This window comes from Amblyomma mixtum, chromosome 5 (assembly GCF_055824585.1).
Source record: "Amblyomma mixtum isolate Tamu chromosome 5, ASM5582458v1, whole genome shotgun sequence".
Taxonomy (NCBI): domain Eukaryota; kingdom Metazoa; phylum Arthropoda; class Arachnida; order Ixodida; family Ixodidae; genus Amblyomma; species Amblyomma mixtum.
The window spans coordinates 22882574-22902358 of record NC_143016.1 but is presented as its reverse complement, the minus strand read 5'-3'; the positions used below and the strand labels follow the sequence as shown (position 1 = coordinate 22902358).

Sequence of the window (19785 nt, the reverse complement as noted above, 5' to 3'; positions counted from 1 at the left end):
AGAGGTCGGAAGCAGGTGCAGTGGGTGAGATAACAAACGCGGGTTAATGACATCCTAGTTGAAATCAAGAGGAAGAAGTGGGCTTGGGCTGGGCATGTAATGCAAAGGAAAGATAACCGCTGATATTTAAGGGTAACGGTGTGGATTCCAAGAGAAGGCAAGCGTAGCAGGGGGCGGCAGAAAGTTAGGTGGTTGGATGAGATCAACAAATTTGCGGGAATACGGTGGCCGCAGCTGGCGAAGGACAGGGTTAATTGGAGAGACATGGGAGAGGCCTTTGCCCTGCAGTGGGTGTAGTCAAGCTGGTGATGATGATGATCTTCAGGTCTTGGTCCCAGTGGAATGCTGAGAAATAAGGCAACATTTAAAACTCCTGAACTGGGTTTCCAATAATGCTGCACATTCAAGCAGCATACAACTTCAACTGGCACTTGGGAACCAGCCGTTTTATTACAACATAACTTTATTCGGGTACACTATGCACAAGTCGCGCTGTACAAAACCCTAGGGTCTATCAGGCGCACACATACATACAGTAGAGCTGCTGCGAATGTCCTTCGCTGGAATCATACTGATTTCACAATACACAGAGACAAGGCACCATTAGAGGCCTGATGAGATGCTGACCTCAGCAAGGCATTGCTATAATAGTTTGTACTGGCACGAAGGCCCGACATGTGTTGGAAGAACTCTTCCTTTTCCACTTGAACTGTGAAGTGCTGCATGCCTAGTTCCTTGAACAGGGATGAAACCTGCGCAAAATGTGTTACATAAATGAGCTTTTGTAAGTGAAAGGCTGTGAGCCCTAAAGTGGGCACAAGAGCTGTTAGAGAACCACTGCAATTCATTCAGAAACTCAAACAGAACTAATCTGAAATGCAAGCCTTACCTAGCATATCTTCCCAGAATACCACAAACACACAATAGGCAGAGGTACGCAAATATCGGTATCAATTAGTTGCAAAGGTAATAACAACTGGTTGTGAAGCAAACTGAATAGTTTTAGACAGTTTAGAAAAGAGAAGTGGTGGTAGTTTAAATTAAAAAAAAAAAAGGTTTCTTCATAAAACAAAGTGCTGAAAGGAAAAGACATAATGGACAAATTTTATTTTGCTCACTATCATCATCATTTATTACACCTAAAATTAAGAGCGGAGGAGGGGGAATCATGCATTGGTAATAGTAACACGCTTTATTTTGTTGACTATTTGTTGACTGCTCCGGTGAAGTGGTGGTCCCGGGTTCGAACCCCGGACCAGGACTAGTTTTTAACTACGAAGTTTCTGAGAAAGCTGTATAGCTTTCCTTTGTAGCCGTTGGCTGCACTCTGGTGGATGTCAATGAGTAATTACTCCCTTATTACAAATCTACTCCACCTTGGGGGATTCCCCTAAACATTTGACCAACACTATTAACCTGTATACAGTTCATTTAATGATATAACTGTGTTCAGTAAAAAAAGTTTAATACAAAAGTCTGACTTAGTAAGCTTACTGAATACTGTTATGAAGTGTTGTAAGATGGCCAATTATCTCTTTCCTGGTGCAGTAACATCAAAGGTTGCTATCCGAGGGGCATGGCTCATTAAATGAATGCGCATGACCAGCGGGAGCCTGGGCTACTTGTGATCGGGACCAACCTTTCCAAGCTGACACGTGGCACAGTTTTAACATGCAGTGATGCTGCGAAATGCTGCAGCAAATGCAGCATTATCAACGAAATGCAGCCTGGTTAGCCCTTATGTAGCGGTTCCGCAGCAATACTAAGAAGCAGCACTAAGCAGCACTAAGAAATTTTAAATGTGGTAGTCAGGAAATCGTGGAATCCGGGAACGTATTAACCGGGAAAAAAATATTGTAATTCCAAGGGACATCTTTAACACCTGTGGTTTTGAGCACATGTACAGAAAACATATCAACGAGGTTTTACTGTACTACTTGCAAACTATTTCAAATATTTGCTCACCCCAAATCCAATAGGCTTGTAGGCTGTTTGTGAAAGATCTCAAGCCACTGATATTCAGCAAGAAGTCTCTATGTTGTATCGCGCACTAGTTGGTTTAGCTGTGCAACTTAAAACTGAGGAGCTGAGTTCTTACACAGTTCGTTAGTGATGTGGATATGTTCGTAAAATTTCCCACAGCGGCTGCAAAAATTTCCACGAAAGCCAAGCTCCCCCAAGCCTGTAAGTGTGCTAGGTGAGAAATGCAATAAATTCAATTGCAGGTGCTAAATTCCATCACCGCAATGCTGCAGACTGCGTTTGGATTTGTTAACAAACTGTTGGAGGTTTGTAAGAGTGTCTGCACGATGTCGCCTGCCTAATGCAACAACAAAGCAAGTGCAAGTACCAGTGTAGAGCGACTGCTGGACTAGACTGCTTTTATCCTCAGCAAGCACCTACGGTAATACTTTGTACAGCACTGTGCTTCAACAAAACAGTGGTCTTGAGTGAAATCTTCTGAAAGCTACAAGATAAAAATAATACTAGCATTTAGACAAATTATTTACTACCTGACTAAGCACTTTCTGGGAGTTGGCATCCTTGGCGATCTGCACGTGGAGGGACCCAGCCAGCACATCACTAGTGTGGTACCAGAAATGTTCATTTCGATACGACAGCACGCCTTCGATTTTCAGGACCTGCGGAACAAAAATGCACACAAGCTCTCAGAGTTTGTCAGCTACCTTCAAAAGGGCAGTACAGGCGCAAAGAGCAGAATTTACAGTTGATCCCAGATATAGTATTGTACTTCACGGGAACTGCGTAACAGTGTGATACTATATATAAAAGATTTGATAAATAAGCAATAAATATATAAGCTTATGTACAACCTAGAAGAGCACATGATATACCAATGCTAGCTTCGGGCTTCCTGCAACGATGCATTGCCTGATGGGGTTTCCACAATTCATTCAGCAGCGAAGAGCCTTAGGTCAACTGGCGTTTCCGTGTGACAGCAATACCATGAGAAAAATGAGCAACCCAGACCAATGGCTACCTTTAACCTGCTATACCTGTTTTACAGTGCCTGTATGTAGAGCTAACGCCACCAGGAGGTGCCCAAGGCTGAGCCACCAACCCGGCTGGGAGTGCTAGCCTCATCACGGGAGTGTCATTAGGAGAAGCACTCCGCACCTCTTGCAGGGGTACAAGTGCGCCGTTCAGTACATACACACATGCTGAATGTTCCGTAAGTGCGAAATTTAGTGGGATACTTTTGCATGAGGGTTTAAAGGGGATGTTTTGAATATTCAGGATAAACAAAAATTCAGTATTTATATATTTAGGTTTGACATATCCACGATAGGCAGTACATGGCACATTTAATTGGTCACAAGTTAACCAGAGTGTTAACTTCTTCCACCCTTCCTGTGCAACACAGCTAGCAAGGACCAATGTGTTCCAAAGCAGTTTGGAACTAACCTTAATGCCCGAAAAGGGCCTTTAAGGGTACAATAAATGAATGAATAAGACACAAACCTGTTACGGTTAATTACCATGATCATCAAATGCAAGCAAGCAACAGAGAGAGGACCACAGTAAAAGTATGTAAAACAGGACAAGGCCATGACAATAGCAGTCAGAGGGAAAATTAAAAATTATTGAAAAAAAAAGCACTACAGCTAAACACTGCTAGCAGGTTAGAGGTCACTGTAAACTTTGGTGGAAGGCAGATGCTGAGAAGGTAAAATTAAGGCTCCAACTCCTCTGACTTTGACCACAGCATACTTTCATTACGAGCATACTGTTTTCCCCAAACCTTGACAAATTCGGAATTGCACATTATACAGGATTGAAACGATGAAAATGAAATTAAAATTAGGCTAGAACAGAAACTACATATTGTCTAACTCGTCATTGAAACGATCAAAGAAAAACATGTTTGCTCTCTAAACAAAAAGCACTTACATAACAGAGCTCAAGTCACTGCAGGTTGTAACACCAGCTACCAGTGTGCGTCAGCTCTCGTCTGGCCTGTTTTCCCATTTGCTCTGCTATCTCAAGGCACCAATCACGGTAAGGAGTAATACGTGACAGCTGGTCCCAAAGCACCAATTGCTGCGGCTTCAGTGTGAAGCAAGCTAGGCCTAGCAAAGTCCAGTGAATGGCATGCTGCAACATGCCAGCACCTACAGCCATCCCTCCGCTCAATGAAAGTGTAACTTTGGTGTCCCTCTGTGAACTCATGTAGCCACAATCCTTTACCTACAACCCATCCAGTGTATGAAGGCCAAGGCAGTCCAAGCGGCCAGTTTAACCAGGGTGCTTTAAACTTTTTCCAAGCACAAACCTCAAAGATCCAGCAAGAGATGGATTTTGAGTTTGACTGGAAGGTTTGCGTCTATTTCAATGAGTTTGTTCATCAGGGCTTATGCTTAAAGGGACTATGCAACAAATTAAAAGTCACTTGTAAATGTTTTCAATGCTTATAGAAATGATGCTAAGAAGCATTCACACCAAGTATGAGTCCTCGGAACTGTGCCGGCAATTTATTCTGAATTTTCAAAAACCGTGTTTTTTAAAATTCGCGGGCCGATTGGTGTCCTCGTAGTGACCAATTTTGAAACTAAAATCGTGAAAATAGACGTCACTAGTCCCGTGATGTCGGCAGGCCACCACACACTGTCATTCGCTGGAGCCACGGCAGCCACGACGTCACAGGCACACTTCCGGTAACTGTGAAAATTGTCTGCTCGTGCCGCCGCGCGACCCCCTCGGGCAAGCGCGAGCCAGCCAGGCATTGCCTTCGCGCATATGGTTTCAATTTAGCTCTGTCGCCTCTTTCTGTTGGGAGTTCCAGAGCCAGTCACAATAATCCAGGAAGGCGAAAAGAGACCAGAGAGACGCTGCCGACGCTGCTGCTGGTGTGCTGGGTGCGACAACCGGAAGTCGCAAACTGAAAGTCAGTGAATGACGTATTCATGGGCAGGGCTCAGTCCCAGAGCTGTTTTCTTAATTTTTTTCTAATGCCTCTCGTGTACGAGTTGAAGGGGGAGAGGAGGAGCGTGATTTTTGATCGTCTATAACTTCGCTGTTATTGATGCTAGCTCAAAAACCCTTGCGCTGGGGTGACGAGTGACAGAATGCTTCTCGTCTGCTTTAGGTAATCCCAATTAATTTATTGCATAGTCCCTTTAATGTGCAGCGTGACATAAAAACACACACAGCTTTCTCCCTACCTTGCCAAGGACTGATGACAGCCTCTTGCCTTCAATTTGACAAGGTGTCCTGAGCACCAAGATCATGGAGGAATGCTTGAGTAGAGGAAGCACGCTCACAAAGATCAGCACAGCAATAAACACAGAGCACAGGGGGTCTGCCACGAGCAGTCCAAACTGGTCAATCAGCAGGGATGACACAATCACACCGACACTGCCCAATGTGTCTGCCAGGATGTGGAGGAACACACCTGAAGAGAGAGGAGAGCAAAGTGTGGAAATCAGGCACATGGATCTTGTACTGTTGGCTTTTTGCATGCAAGCTGATCTGCCTTGCATTATAAGTGTGCTCACGTTTAACACAAAGCACAGCAAGTGTGTTAGATCTTGCAAAGGCTTTAAAAAAAAAAAAAAAAGTTCCAGATTTCGTCCTTCTCCCAAATGCTATGCACGCATTCAGGAATTAATGCTGCAGAAGAAAAGTTCAGAATGAAAAAAAAAAAAATGTTCTGCCAAATACTTTACTTTATTTGCAATTTCAGTATATAGGTTTCAAGCGGAGATGTTGCTTTGCTACTCAGCTCAGAGCATGAGCAGAGCCTGTGCTCGAAACTGGGACAACACAGTCAATGTGAGAGAATTTTAAGAATTGTAAATGGGATTTAACGTTCTGAAACAACATGAGGGGCATGAGGGATGCTGTAGTGGAGGGCCATGTATTAATTTAGACTGCTTGGGGTCCTTAAACACGTTCACTGTGTCGTGGGTTATCAGTTGGTCATATTTCTGCTGTGCAGTACGAATAGTGAGTGGCGTTATGAAGCCGTGGGACAGCTCAGGCAAAACACATTTGCCAGGTTGGTATTGCAATATGTTGTCGGTTCCAAAAAGTTACTCTCTTGACGCCCACTGGAGGGCCCCACTGCACCCAAGAAAACCTAAGGGTGGCCCACTGGTGAGTCACGACGTACAGGGATTAGGGCCCCGAAAAATTTCTGCCACACTGAACGTGTAAATGTGCACTAGCATCACACAGCAGGAGTGTTTTTGTGTTTCACCTCCATCAAAATATGGCCGCCACAGCCGGGATCGAACCTGTGACCTTGGGGTCAGCAGCCGGATGCCAAAGCAACAGAATAGTACCTATAATCCATGGTTCCTCCAAAGTGCCATTTCAATTTCATAAGGTATGGCATGCAACGACAGTTGATGCTTTATGCACTGTAAACGGTTGCTTGAACTCAAACTCAGCATTGTAGATGTGAAAATTTCAACCTTCCACAGCCCAACACTGCTCACCTTGCAGATTTGCATTGGCAGCTGTGTGGCTGTGTCCATGATTGTGCGCATGACTGTGGCTGTGGCCATGGCTGGCCCCATGGCTGTGCGAATGAGTATGACGAAAAGCGAAGATTCCTACGAGGTTCACAAGGAGGCCCATGACAGAGACAGTCTGGAAAACAAATTTCTAATATAGTTTCTTCCTTTCCACTCACAAAAAATGCATTTTATCCATCACCACAGAAATGCCGGACATCCCTTCTGCAGTACGCCTGCGTGCCAAAATTTGTTAGGTGACTATGACAGTCACTTTGATTTTTTCACTTAAGTAGCAGATACAGGCCTCAAGAAAGGGAATTTGTTAGTTTTGGAGCGTGAAAGACCAGCAGGTAAGTTTTCACAACGATGTGGAGAATTCCATACAAAGTGTCAGATTTTGTAGACATAGCACCATCGAAATGTTCTCGCGTGTCAGGCAAGCACCCTAGGGATCATGGAATCACTTTGTGTTTCAAAGATGCACATTAAACTCGAAACTGAGGAAAAAGAATCGATGTTTTCACTCGTGGCAGAATCTGTCTGCACAGAAATGGTGGACAAAGTGCTACCTAGCTCACTGTTATGTGAAATACAGTCTAGCCCGGTTATAACGAAGTCTGCGGGAATCGGAAATCACTTCGCTATATCCGCTATTTCGTTATATGCGGACTACGAAAAAAAAATGCAAACATCGGCATACCGATTTATTGCCGCTGAAAGAAGTCGTCCAGCGTCTCCTGAACACGTTTCGCGAGTGCGGACTTCAGGATTGCGGCTTCCATACCATCCAACTGCGAACCAAAGATCTGGTCGAACTCCGGACTCCTGAGGTACATCCGTAGCGTGTCAACAGCTGCGATGGCCGCTGCGGAGGTGACCGGCTTAGGGGCACAACTAGCATCGTCGCATTCGCTGTCGGAGGCGCTCTCCGCTAAGGTCTCTTCCATGACACTCCCGGCAACTTCTTCAGTCGTCAAGTCCTCAGTGGCAACAAGGTCTTCGTCGGCGAAAACGAAGTCCATGTGGCTTAGACCCGCAGGCACAAGGTTCAAATCGCTAGCGGAATCCCAAAGCTGCTCCAAGCAGGCCGTCGCGGCGGCAGCATCAGCGGTTGCAGCGACGTCAATCGCGGTAGCTTCGTCCCCAGCAGGCCCCGCCTCCGCGCCATGCGATGCAGTGAAGCAACCTTTCGCTCCGCAGGAGAGCAGACGACGCCACGAAAGGACGCCGTCAGCCGAATTTTGCTCTTATTTTCGCGGAAAAAATCGCCTCAAGGACGCAAAAATGTGTTGATTGGCAGGTTATTTTTCGGTTGGTATTAAATCTCTTCGCTATATCCACTGACGCGCTCTTATTTGCTTCGTTAAAACCGGACCCAAAATGTATTGAAAATGCAAAAATGGGAATGGGAAATTGAAATCCCTTCGTTATAACCGCTATTTCGCTATAAGTGGCTTCGTTATAAACGGGCTAGACTGTATTACTTACTGCGTTCGCTGCATGGTACAAAAAAAAAAAAAAAAACTTATTTGCAACAAGAAGGGTACTCAATTTAACTGAAATAATGAAATCACAGCTAAGTGCACCAGTTTCTCGGAAAAAGCTCAAAGTTTGTCGCCTACGCAACTGTGTACACAGCACCTGAAAGGGTTAAAGGTAGCAGACTTGGTAGCATACCAGCAGACGCTCCGTCTTGACTTGTGGAGGGTCAAACAGTCTAGTGACAGCTTCACTGAAGACCATGAAGGCAATGACAACAAGAAAGAGGCCATTCATGAAACCTGACAGAACCTCCACGCGGCCATATCTGAAAGTGCAAAGCGAGAACAAATTAAGATATCTCTTGGATACAAATGTCCACATGAAACATTAGTGCTAACTTGGTAACATTAGGCATATCAGACAAGCCTTAATACAAGTGCTTGACAGATATGGGGTCATGAAAATGAAGCCGATAAGTGACACAAGAGAACAGACTTCTTTTCTTTCTCCAGTAAAGCTGAGAAGACTGCATTTACTGTGACTACAATTTTGAAGAATTATCACAAGCATGTTCAGCTACACTCAGGAAGGAAATGAAAGTCTATCAGCAATCGGAGCACAATACTGCAATGAAATGAACAAAAACAACAACAGCACTAAGTGGGTACACTCTCTTTGAGCAGACTGGATACAAAAAGCAATCAGACCAATGAAAAATGCAAGTCACACATCTAGAGCAGCAGTAGAGGTGGTAACAAAACCGAGTATGTTTGCACGCTGTGGTGGCTGTGTTTGAAACAGGTGCTTGCCGGGGCAGTGGCACATCCCACTGCACCAGGAATGGTATGAGGGCTCCACGCGATCTATGGATGTAAAGTATAGAATGACCAATTCCACATATATGGGCATGTAGGCAGAACATAGGTGACAGAGAAGGAGCACTTAAGAGGATGGGCTCACTCTACTGCACTGTACTCCTAAGGGTAGGTTAAGTGTTATGTGATGATGGAAGGGAGAACAACATCCATGTTCACGAAGCAGTGCGCAAAGAACACCCCAGGCCACTGAAGGAACCCATTAATACTATTGCATCATACCCTCAAGGTGGAGCTAAAGTGTCCCTTCTTCAAGTTTTTTCGCAATCCCCTTCGAGTTCGATATTCCGCTTCGCCTGTATAACCCATCCTAGACAGTGCTATGCAGGTACTGCAAAGCATTTCATGAATACATCTGCTTTACCTGATGAGAGAGATTGCAATTTTTCCATTCCATTTCGAAGGAAAAGCATTTAATGAGCACCCATCGTTCCACAACCACAACCACAACCTTCCACAACCAGCCCTAAAGGTGTGGGGTAGAAAGCAGACAAAAGCACCGAGTGTGAACCAAGAAATGCTCACCCAAAAGGGAAAGTCCGCGTAGCACTGCGCCTTGCCAGCAGGGCAGCAGCGAGACCCATAACTAGGGCAGAGCAGTCAAAAAGCATGTGGAATCCATCTGAGATCAGACCTAGAGAGTTTGTCCACATGCCGTAGAGTAGCTCAACACCCGTGAACATCTAGAATGAGAAGGCGACATAAGAAAAATAAAAGAAAACGCAGTTAAAAAAAATGCAACAACAAAACATAGGGGCACACACATAAATGGCATGTAACAGTCACCTTCAGTTACCAGAAGCAAATGAAAGGTAACATACAGAAGATATATGTAGACAAGAACAATGAATCACAATCACCAGTACATGCTCTGTATTTGGTTACTCCGCGTATAACACAAATATCCTTTCACTGCAGTTCGACTTTGTGGAATCATAAAATGTAGCCTCACATATAAAAACTGAGCTAGCCTCTTGCTGTGGCCTCAGCATGAATGCCAAGACTTCAAATAACCAATGTTCCATTACATAGTACCATTTTTTTCTAGAAATTACAAAGAAAAAGGTTTCTTTCACACTGATTTCCACTGCAGGGAAGATTGCATTACTGAGCAAGAGAGAGGTTCCACGTGCACAGGGCATTCTAATAAAACCATGGAAGTTAATGCACAGCTATGTGGAGTGTACTAAATCACAGCTGAAGTATTAAATGAAAGCCAATTAGTATGCAAAAAACAAATATCTACGAACAGAGGGATACAAAGCAAAAGAATTACAGAAGCTCTAGAAAAATGCAGAGAACGCCATGTTATGCCAGACAGCATGAGCAACTTGTGGAATATTTTCTTGCCAGTCTGGTGCAACTTTCACTCATAAAGTTAGCAAGAAGCAAAAACTGAAGCCCACCAGATTGATGCAGAGGAAGTAGAATATCCGCCTTGAATCAGATTCCTTCATTATCTGCGTCAGGCCCGACCTGAGCACGGACAGCACAGAGTAGCCTGATCCCAGGTGAAACGCATCTCCATTGAAGTGGTAGAGAGGGTCACCACCACTGGAGTAGCCCACCAGGGTACCCTTGGTGCCTTTCAAATCAGGTGCACTCAAAATCAGAGTGGCTGTTGAGAAAACAAAGCATGGGAATTGGTTTCCTGATGATATGTGGGTAGCTACAGAGTACACAACATACAAGCACCAAGACTGCCATAATGAACAGGTGAGTACCTGCTACCATGATGTGATAAGATTATAATACTATTCAAACTGAACAATAGGACGGGTGCTTTTTCATGATGGCTAACATACTTAATGTACAGTGCCTTCGAGGTAAGCTTTGACCTGGTCACCCTATCTATAACATACCACACCACACAAATGGGTTTGTTCAGCAGCCAGTGAACTAATTTGGAGCAAGTTTGTTGTATTTAAAAGGTCTCTTAACTGACAAAAGCACAATTTTGAGTTAGGTCCTCATTTTATGATAATAAATCACCTAAAATTGCAGAAGCTGAAAATGTAGAACTTTTCATTCCTACAGCTCTGTAGCACCATAACAGAGGCAAATATACCAGAATGCTGTCGTCACCAGTTAAGCCATTCAAAGCAGCAAAAACCGTTCAGGGATTAAATGGCTTAGTTTACTTATTTCTTTGCACAAAGTATGTGCTTTCACAGTGTTCTGTCAACCAACATTGAGATCATTAAATGGTTTTACAATAACATGTAGGTAATGTGCTGCAAGTTTGTCAGCTACTGATTGAAGGTCATCCTTTTTGTTTCGTAATAACTCAGAGTAAAAAATCGAGTACCAGGAAGCCGAGTTAAAAAGCAATAGTTCCTAAAACCAATACGTCAATTAAGCCGTCGCAGTGGCTCAGTGGTTATGGTGCTCGGCTGCTGGCCCGAAAGACCAGAGCTCGATCCCGGCCGCGACAATCGAATTTCGATGGAGGCGAAATTCTAGAAGCCCATGTAATGTGCGATGTCAGTGCACGTTAAAGCACCCCAGGTGGTCGAAATTTCCGGAGCCCTTCACTACGGCGTCTCTCATTGCCTGAGCCGCTTTGGGACATTAAACCCCAATAAACCAAACCAATACATCAATCATGAAACGCGAGGCAACTAGTACTCACTGCTAAGTATCTCATGCATTCGTTTTCTGTTTGGCCCTCCCTGGTTCTTTACATGCCACCAGCTTTACGAAATGCTATATGGCAATCTGTGAAGCACTCACCAAATATGAACATGACCCACGAAAAGATGAGGCCACCCGAGAGAGAATGCTGCCCTGAGGAGGCCAAACTTGTCCACGAGCTGCCTGCATGCCTGCCCATGCCCCATGAGCAGGCCAGAAGCAGGGAAGCCACGAACACTGTCAGCGAACCCAGTCTGGCTGTGATGCAAGAGTCAAGACGAAGGGTGCACACAGATTCGACGTAATAGTCCAGCACAAAGATGGCCAGACCAGAGAAGAATAGGGGCAACAGAAAAAAGGGCATCTGCGAAAAGTCTTCCTTCTGCAAAAGACCAGGGGAAATGCGTAGAAGGGCATCAAATTCACATGACAACTAGTGAATTGTCTTCAATAATACGTATTCATCACAAAAATGAACAATGCCTCTCTACATGTCAGATTAACCATATATCTACATTTTTTCCTCACTCGGAAATGCACAGAATGGCCAAAGTACAGCTGTGAAATCTAAACTTCATGCAACGCGAGAAAGCATAGCACTTGAAGCCCTCATGAAGTCTAGTGACGTGCATAATTGGGCTAGCTAGTACATATATTAGCTTATATATCAACCAGAGCAGAGACGGGACACAAGAACTACAGCGACATTCATGTCATTTCTGTGCACTGTGTCTGCACTGTTTGATATGCTATTCTTATGAAATGTGAAGCCAACGCAGAGTGAGAAAGGGTTTTGCACTAACATTACACGTGCTGGCAGTGTGCAGTGTAGAAACTGAAGCACTGTGCCAGAACGGGTGCACTTACCATGGAAGTTGGTACTTTCACAAAGAGGAGGAGAGGGGCTAGAATTGCAACGGACGTAATGCTCGACAGGGCGTTCAGACGCTTGGCTCCACCGATGTCAACAGCTAATGTGCGAGAGAGGGTTCTGAATCCCGCCTGAAGGCACAATGTCAGCACAAGAAGCAGCACGCCGCCCTGGAATGCATAATACGCTGCTGTTACCATCTAGTTAGTGTAGGGTATTATCAAGATTATAGTTTCTCTCCAACCTGCAGAGAAGAATAACATCACAACAAAAATGTAAGAAGAACTCATCTCACCTTGTGATCTGGAAGTCCAAGGAATGAAACCAGGTAGTAGAAGACATGACTCAACCCATGGTGCTGGTATCCCTCAGCTGAGTCTCGGTTAAGAAACGACAATGTCTTTGTTGTTTGGGATCAGCTGCATGTTCAGAGTTGGTACAGGCTTCACCATAAAATGAAATGACGTGCTTGTCACAATTTTAGCAAGATTAAAAAATATATATTTTGAAGCAGTCACAGGATCCATGACCAATCTTTTGACAATGAGCAACTTACAACAATACTGCAAAATAAAACGTACCAAGTATATTGCAATGACAGACCAAGTACGACGACAACTTGAATGTAATATGGACCTTGATCATTAAGCGAGCTATGAATTCAAAAGGACCTTAAGGCTGCTTCTGTTGATTCCTTTTGTTTTTCCAAGGAAAAAGAAAAAAAATTTCAAGCTGCCATGAAAAAAAAAAAATTTTTCAAAGAGGAAGTTAACTTTACAATTACTTCACAAGCCTTTTACGCTGCGCAAGCCAGCCATAACAGTCCGAGTAGTTTTTATGCAGAGTACCTTCTGGAACCATCTAGTTATAATGCTCTGAAAGTGTTTAAATGTCCTTTAAATAGGCCACTAAGTTCCATTTTCAGTTGTCCACCTGCAACCACAGGTGACAGGCCCTACACTAAATCCCCACCCGATGAAAAAGTTCAAAGCCCGCACTTAGCTATGTGAAATTCTGGAGTGAAACTATGAATGCAACATGAGGATACGGTGTTCTGTTGGCAAAGCTTCGTTGTCGTCGAAATCGAGAAACAGCAGCGACAGCACGGCCAGTATAAAACAAACTGCTCCCCTGAACTGCAACGAATAAGAGAGAGGCATAATAAGCAGTGACAGTGTAAAAACAGGGCTGTAAAACTATAACATCAGTAAATGAAGAAAGAAAATAGTCAATGGTCAACTAGAGCAAAAAATCTCAGTATAAAGTGATTCAGCTCAACCGGAAAAAAAAAGTAACTGAATAGTCACAACAAAGTGCTTATTGATAAGGCAACTGAGAGGATAATAAAGGTAACATCACTTATTTGGCTCCAGAAACTAAACTTCAGGGTTTCTAGGCTATGCTTACTTGCTTTTATGCGTGTTTAGGTGCATTTTCATTCTGAAAAAAAATTTTGTGCCTCCAAAGTGGTCATTTGTGCTCCCAATCTTCAGACTCCACAAACGCCATGATTATAGAAACTACAACAGGGGAGCTCAGGGTGGTATTCAACACGATGAAAGCAGCCTGCTTTGATGATTATGCTGGCTTAATTAATAGGATGGGCTGCAGGCATTCCTGTTCGAAAATCTGGAAAACCCAGAAGACAGAAACGAAAATTCGAACAAACTACCTGCAACATGCTCATAATGAACTGCAAACCAAATCCTTAAGTTGGTATGAAGACTGACTGGCATCTGAAGCCCCACTCCCAATCACACCAGCAACTGACGGCAACACTAATGTTTCAACATCACCATAACTTGGCACAATAACAAGAGCATCAAATAGGAATGATGCGGAACCTGATGCCATGGAATATGAGACATCGACATAATATCCCTCGAAAGCAAACGTAAAATAACTTTACAAGAAAAGTTTGTTCCAGCAGTGCCCTACATATAAACGCCAGCTTCTCAGGTCAGTCACGTTCAGTATCGGAGGCTCCTTAATGCTGGCAGTCAGGACAAGAATCCTTTGCAAAGCAATGATAGCACATCCATCTGATATGACAACTTTGCTGCATAAGAACAACAGAAGTAAGCTCTGCTTCTATCTTCTTGCTCTTTGTAAGTTAGCCGAAGAATGCGCTTCTAAATTTTTCAAAGCCATAACAGAAATGAACTGCTTTTGCAGTTTCATTTTTTCAGTTTAACTGTAACTGGAAATTTCAGACCTTACTTAGGCATCAAGAAGTTCTACAGACATTTCAGTGAAACACGAAGTAAAACGGGCTGCGAGGCACTTCACATGCAAAGGCGTCAATTACAAGCGTAACTCCACTTACTTTGGAGTGTCCGCCAGCGCTTGTGAAGAGCGCCTTTATGCCAACTACGACCACAAGGTCCTTGTGTTGGGTGAGCAGGACTGTCCGCAGTGGCCCACAAAGGGTGAGGCCAAAGAGCTCCAAAAGGGTGAGGGAACAACTGATCACAGAATGGCGAAGGACCCGCAACCACTGCAAAACAAGCACATATAAAGAAAAAATTGTCAAGAAAGAAAAGATAAAGATAAAGCCAGAATTCTGTACATCATATTACACGAGAAGTTATAGAAACAAATGAGAACCTTATCTCCAAGTTATTAAAAACAAGGAGCTAGGGAAAACAAGGCAGTTAATTAACTCATTCCTACATGTGTGGGTATATGCAAGAAAGATTTCAATGCCACTACTTTGCCCCAGGGAAAGGCAGGAAGTTTGGGAGTTTTCTTCATTTGCCAAATAAATCAAGATGACAGTACAAATGCAGTGAAAAGTTTCTCACATTTGCCTTTCATTAGAGTTAAATAGTTTTAAATGTACGGTCAGCATCAAACGGAATGTGAACGAGATAAATAAAAAGAAAAACAGAAAAATAACAGCTACTGGAGAGGAAATAAAAGCTGGGTTTGTTAACACTTCCACACAGGGACCTTCACACCAAGGAAGCGAAAATCAAAGTGCTAGCATTCAGTCTAATTCAGAGAAAATTTCATTTTGCTGTTCTCGCTTCAGTTGTCAAGTTTGTATTTCTTTTTACACTGACAGCACCCCTCTGTGTACTATGTTTTTAGATAGATTCGCTACAAAGACTTAGTGGCTGTTGTGTTGGCTGCTGAGCACCAGTTTGTGGGCTTGATCCTGGTCTCAGCAGTTTCATTTCGATGGAGACGAAATGCAGTAATGTCTGTGCACTGTGACTTTAGTGCACGCTGAAGAACTGCAGGGTGTTGAAATTTATCAAAAATATTTCACTTCAGTGTGCTTCATAGCCCAAAGTTGCTTCACCATATCAAAAAACCTTAATAAGCAATTTTTAGCTGAATAAAGAGTCGCCAATCGCTATTCAAAAAATGTACAAAGGCCAAGTAACCACCTTAATGACCCTTGATGACTGTATTAGCAAAATTTATAACTCAGTAAGAGTACTGTGCCAGTCGGGCATTTGGTCAGGCATATATGTTGCTGGGCACATGATAGCTGTTGATCTGGCACATAAACTGAAGTTGCTCATGCTACAATAAGTAAAAAATGAGCAGTAAATAATAAGAACTTACTTGTGAACGGCTGAGTTTTGATCCGCTTGAGAAGGGCTTTTGTATAATTACAAGAGCAGCTGAAGCCCTGTAACAGAAAAAGTAACTATTTAGACTCTGAGTATTGAATGCAAATACAACTGCAGCATGACGATCCACAAAACATGCTTTCAGACAACCCCATGTGTTTGCACAACGGTGGATTGACAAGTCACTGTGAACTAAATGTCAGTCTTGGCTGTGAAAGTTTGTATTCGTTCATTTGTCCATGCCCATGTTCTGACATTTACATGCACTTTATAAAGGCATTCTGCATCTCAACGAGTTTTCCCTTTAGCCCGATATTATAATGCACACAACCTCACTCCTGAGCCTCTGCAGAAGTGCTGATTTTCTGATCGACACCAAAATATTTCCAAAACTCACAATGCGAATTCAGCCTTTCAGATCACTTACTGCACTCGGATATGAATCTGTTAAAAAACTGTACTTACACAAGGCGCGCGATGAAGAGGAACTGTACAACGTGGAGATAATTTAAGATATTGTAGGAAAGGAAGTATGCGTAGGCCAGAATACATTTACAGAGAACAAGGCTCGCCACGTATCCTTTGAACCTGCGCAAAAACAGTTACGTGAGCAAAGGAAAAGAAAATGCCGCTGCAGAGTGACAAAGCAGGCGCTGGACAAAGTGACATCGGCTTACCTGGGTGAGTGATATATAACTTGGGATCGCGGCTGCCCCTGGCGACCGTAGTGGGTTGGTAATCTGTCCATGGTTAACCTATACAGCCGGACACATGGCACCTGTACACGAAGATATGTCACTGCTCCCAGTGCTTCCTATGTTTAGTAGTTGTAGAAAGCGTTTAGCGAAGCATCTCTACGTGTGTTAAGTTGTACAATGATAGAGTCATAGCATGTTCACAGCGTTGGAAAAGAACCGATCGCCTGTGCTAGGAAACAAGATAAACTAAATAAATACCAGAAATCACAGTATGCTGGGACAGCATCTTGATATGTTTAAAACAGCTGCTTTAGGCTGACGAGAGCCGGCTAATCGTAAAGCACTCGACAGATGGATATCGTTTCCGTGACAACACCCTCGTCAACGGTAGACAATGCACTGTTCTCGTAAATAAGCACTTGCCTGAGTCTGCTTCTTGGGTTCATTCGGCAACAATTTCAATCGAGGCGAGCAGCAAAAGCGCAAACCTCACGCGCATGCTTGAGGCGTTTACGAACTCAAAAATCGGATGCCGTGGCCGTCGCCATTACCATGGGACGGAACCGGAAATACCGGAAACGCTATTTTGCTCCTATTTCCGCATCTCGTTTTGATGGGTTGTAGTTGTAATGGCGGCCTACACGAGTGACGTGAATACGGACTTCTTGTAAATAGTGAACGAAATTGCCAAGTGAAAGTGACAGCATGAACCAGGAGAACTGTGCCGTTGTTTTAGAGACGCTTCGCAAGGCGACCAGTCAAAACGCCGAGCAGCTAAAGCCTGCCGAACAGCAGCTCAAGTGTTGGGAAACTGAAAAATGGTTTTACTCGGCTTTGTTGGTGAGATGCCGGTGTTTTCTAACTTGCCTGTCTGTTATGCGGCCGAATTTTTTCTTACGAGGCTTGATTTCAATGCTGAAAAATGATCTAGCAGTGTTCGCGACCACGGAGTGCCGCAGTGACTTCTTGATGTATGCCAGTGCATGCCGGAGGCGGGTGGCGATCTGTGCGCAATGCGGCGTGGTTCTGTGTTTCTTACAGTAAGATAAAAGTGTAAGCACGGGCTAGTACGTTTTAATGGCTTGGCCGCGTGGGCGTTCGAGGCATCATCCGTGAAGTTGCAGGGAAATGTGCTTCTAGTTTTGTCTTGTGCGCGATGAGATTTGAGCGCGGCCGTTCTTTTGGGCTTTCGCCCCATTTACGTGACTTGCTTGCAGAAAAATTCATGTGATGTTGCTCAGAAACTTGGTTTCAAATACGCGAAATACAGCGCGAACGTGATTTATGAACTTGGATACTGCTTCACGCCTTTTGAACGTACCAGTTCTCAACATGTGCAAAACTGCTGCGATGGAATACAACAGTGTTTTATGTATATTTTATGTGACCAAATTTGAACGTCACAGAATATGTCACAAAGTTTCATTTGCGAATCAGGAAAAGGCTTTCTTGCACGCTTAAGTAGCAATACTGACCGCAAAATACCGTTTTCACCCAATAAGACGCCCGAGAGGATGTGACTAATGTGGTGTTTGCCTACAGATTGACAGAACAATATCGTAAAAACGCTCATATGGGTGTACCTTCTGCATTGTCTTGTCTAGTGCCATTTCCTGCTGCAAGAGTTTGCTGTACTGTATAATCTATACAATGTTTGGACTGGTATATCTCATGGTATCGAAGGCAAACCTTACGGGATGCAGCTGCATGCATACAAATCTCTTGGCAGTTGTTTCAAATAACCTTTATAGCAGACCAGTAAGCTTGCGGCCTAAGTTATGGTTTTGTTCTGTGATTGACCGTGCTAACTTCACAGTATCACAATAACAGCAGTTTACAAATGGTAGCGAGGTGCTGGAAGTGGTAAGGGAATACGTCTACTTAGGGCAGGTAGTGACCGCTGATCCGGATTGCGAGTGTGAAATAGTGAGAATAAGAATGGGGTGGAGCACATTTGGAAGATTCTCTCAGATCTCGAATGGCAGTTTACCAATACCTCTGCAGAGAAAAGTATATAACGGCTGTATCTTATCGGTACTCTCCCATGGGGCAGAAATATGGAGCATAACAAAAAGAGTTCAACTTAAGTTAAGGACAATGCAGTGAGCTATGGAAAGGAAACTCACAGGTGTAACATTAAGAGACCAGAAAAGTGCAGAGTGGGTCAGGGAGCAAACCCGGGTTGATGGCATCCTAGTCGAAATCAGGAGGAAGAAGTGGGCTTGGGCAGGGCATGTGAAGGCAAGATAACTGATGGTAGTTAAAAGTAACGGATTGGATTCAAGAGAAGGTAAGCAAGCGTAGTAGAGGGTGGCAGAAAGTTAGGTAGGTGGATGAGATAAAGAAGTTTGCGGGGATACGGTGGCCACGGCCGGCAAAGGACAGTGTTAATTGGAGAGACACGGGAGAGGCCTTCGCCCTGCAGTGGGTGTAGTCATAGTCAGGCTGATGACGGTGATTAATTATGGTTTGTTGTCGCCTATGCGAGGTGCTGGTGCTACTGTCGAGCAAGTCCTGTGAGCTGCCTTTGAATTTGTTCTTTTTTTCTTCTTCAGTCCATCTTTTCAGACCACACTGTAGAAGTTAATGTGCGGTGGTTAGCAGTGCTGTACATAAAGAATGGAATTGAAAGGTACTGGAGGAAAACTGCAACTAAGTGAGTACATAATACTTAAATCCTATTTGCATTTATGGTGAAAATGCATGAAGTGTAAATGCTGCTCACAGCGGATATTGTTGAAGAAGTGAGTGTTTATCACATGTCGATAAATATAAGTGCCTATCTTGAAAGCATGGCATGTTAAACTTATGATTAAACTAATATTAAAACATTATTATTATTATTATTATTATTATTATTATTATTATTATTATTATTATTATTATTATTATTATTATTATACCATTAAAACTGCCTGTGCTGTTGGCTCAGGTCACAGAGCTTGTTTGCAGTCTGTATATAAGTGTTTACGATTGAAAAATGCAGCAACACTTTTTCCTTCCCAAACAGAAAGTGACTAGTGTTGCCTCGATCTAGTTAATCACTCCGAATTTGTTTTGTTTTTACCCACCACTAGTGTGGTTGCAAATTAGAACCTGAATAGCAGAATCTGATGCTCACATACTGAGAAAAAAGAGCAGCAAAGAATGGTTCAGTAG

General features: G+C 43.5%; 2 protein-coding genes across 5 annotated transcripts in view; one reads left to right on the top strand and one right to left on the bottom strand.

Annotated features, from left to right (window-relative positions):
• Positions 1 to 425: 425 nt before the first annotated feature.
• Positions 426 to 17203, bottom strand: LOC149341532 (proton-coupled zinc antiporter SLC30A5-like). 2 transcript variants are annotated; one of them, XM_089543635.1, is made up of 16 exons: positions 17050 to 17203; positions 16606 to 16706; positions 16394 to 16516; positions 15921 to 15987; positions 14671 to 14841; positions 13393 to 13480; positions 12640 to 12716; positions 12341 to 12514; positions 11573 to 11855; positions 10246 to 10457; positions 9365 to 9522; positions 8160 to 8289; positions 6462 to 6615; positions 5184 to 5413; positions 2514 to 2642; positions 426 to 752 (listed from the first exon to the last, which is right to left on the bottom strand). In XM_089543635.1, the coding sequence occupies exons 2-16, from the start codon at positions 16674 to 16676 to the stop codon at positions 567 to 569; spliced, it is 2253 nt and encodes a 750-aa protein (XP_089399761.1). In that variant the 5' UTR covers positions 16677 to 16706; positions 17050 to 17203; the 3' UTR covers positions 426 to 566. The 2 variants fall into 2 exon arrangements, with proteins under 2 accessions (XP_089399761.1, XP_089399760.1); XM_089543634.1 differs by having other exon boundaries at positions 16606 to 16683; positions 17050 to 17196.
• A 36-nt stretch (positions 17204 to 17239) lies between these two features.
• Impbeta11 (importin beta11) overlaps positions 17240 to 19785 on the top strand; it is a 53489-nt gene continuing 50943 nt past the window's right edge. For 2 of the 3 annotated variants that reach the window (XM_089543632.1, XM_089543631.1), the window contains exons 1-2: positions 17240 to 17466; positions 19182 to 19282. In XM_089543632.1, the coding sequence (XP_089399758.1) occupies positions 17332 to 17466; positions 19182 to 19282 (236 nt within the window). In that variant the 5' untranslated portion in view covers positions 17240 to 17331. Of the gene's footprint in view, positions 17467 to 19181; positions 19283 to 19785 lie in introns of those variants that run through there. The other variant, XM_089543633.1, reaches the window with a different exon arrangement.

What these genes read in the sequence shown, in the direction of transcription:
- LOC149341532 (XM_089543634.1), bottom strand. Translation starts at nt 17,072, where the DNA reads ATGAACCCAAGAAGCAGACTCAG. An exon ending in CTCTTCATCGCGCGCCTTGT is followed by an intron (nt 15,988 to 16,393) that starts GTAAGTACAGTT and finishes TTTCTGTTACAG; the next exon opens with GGCTTCAGCTGCTCTTGTAA. An exon ending in TGAAAGTACCAACTTCCATG is followed by an intron (nt 11,856 to 12,340) that starts GTAAGTGCACCC and finishes GGTCTTTTGCAG; the next exon opens with AAGGAAGACTTTTCGCAGAT.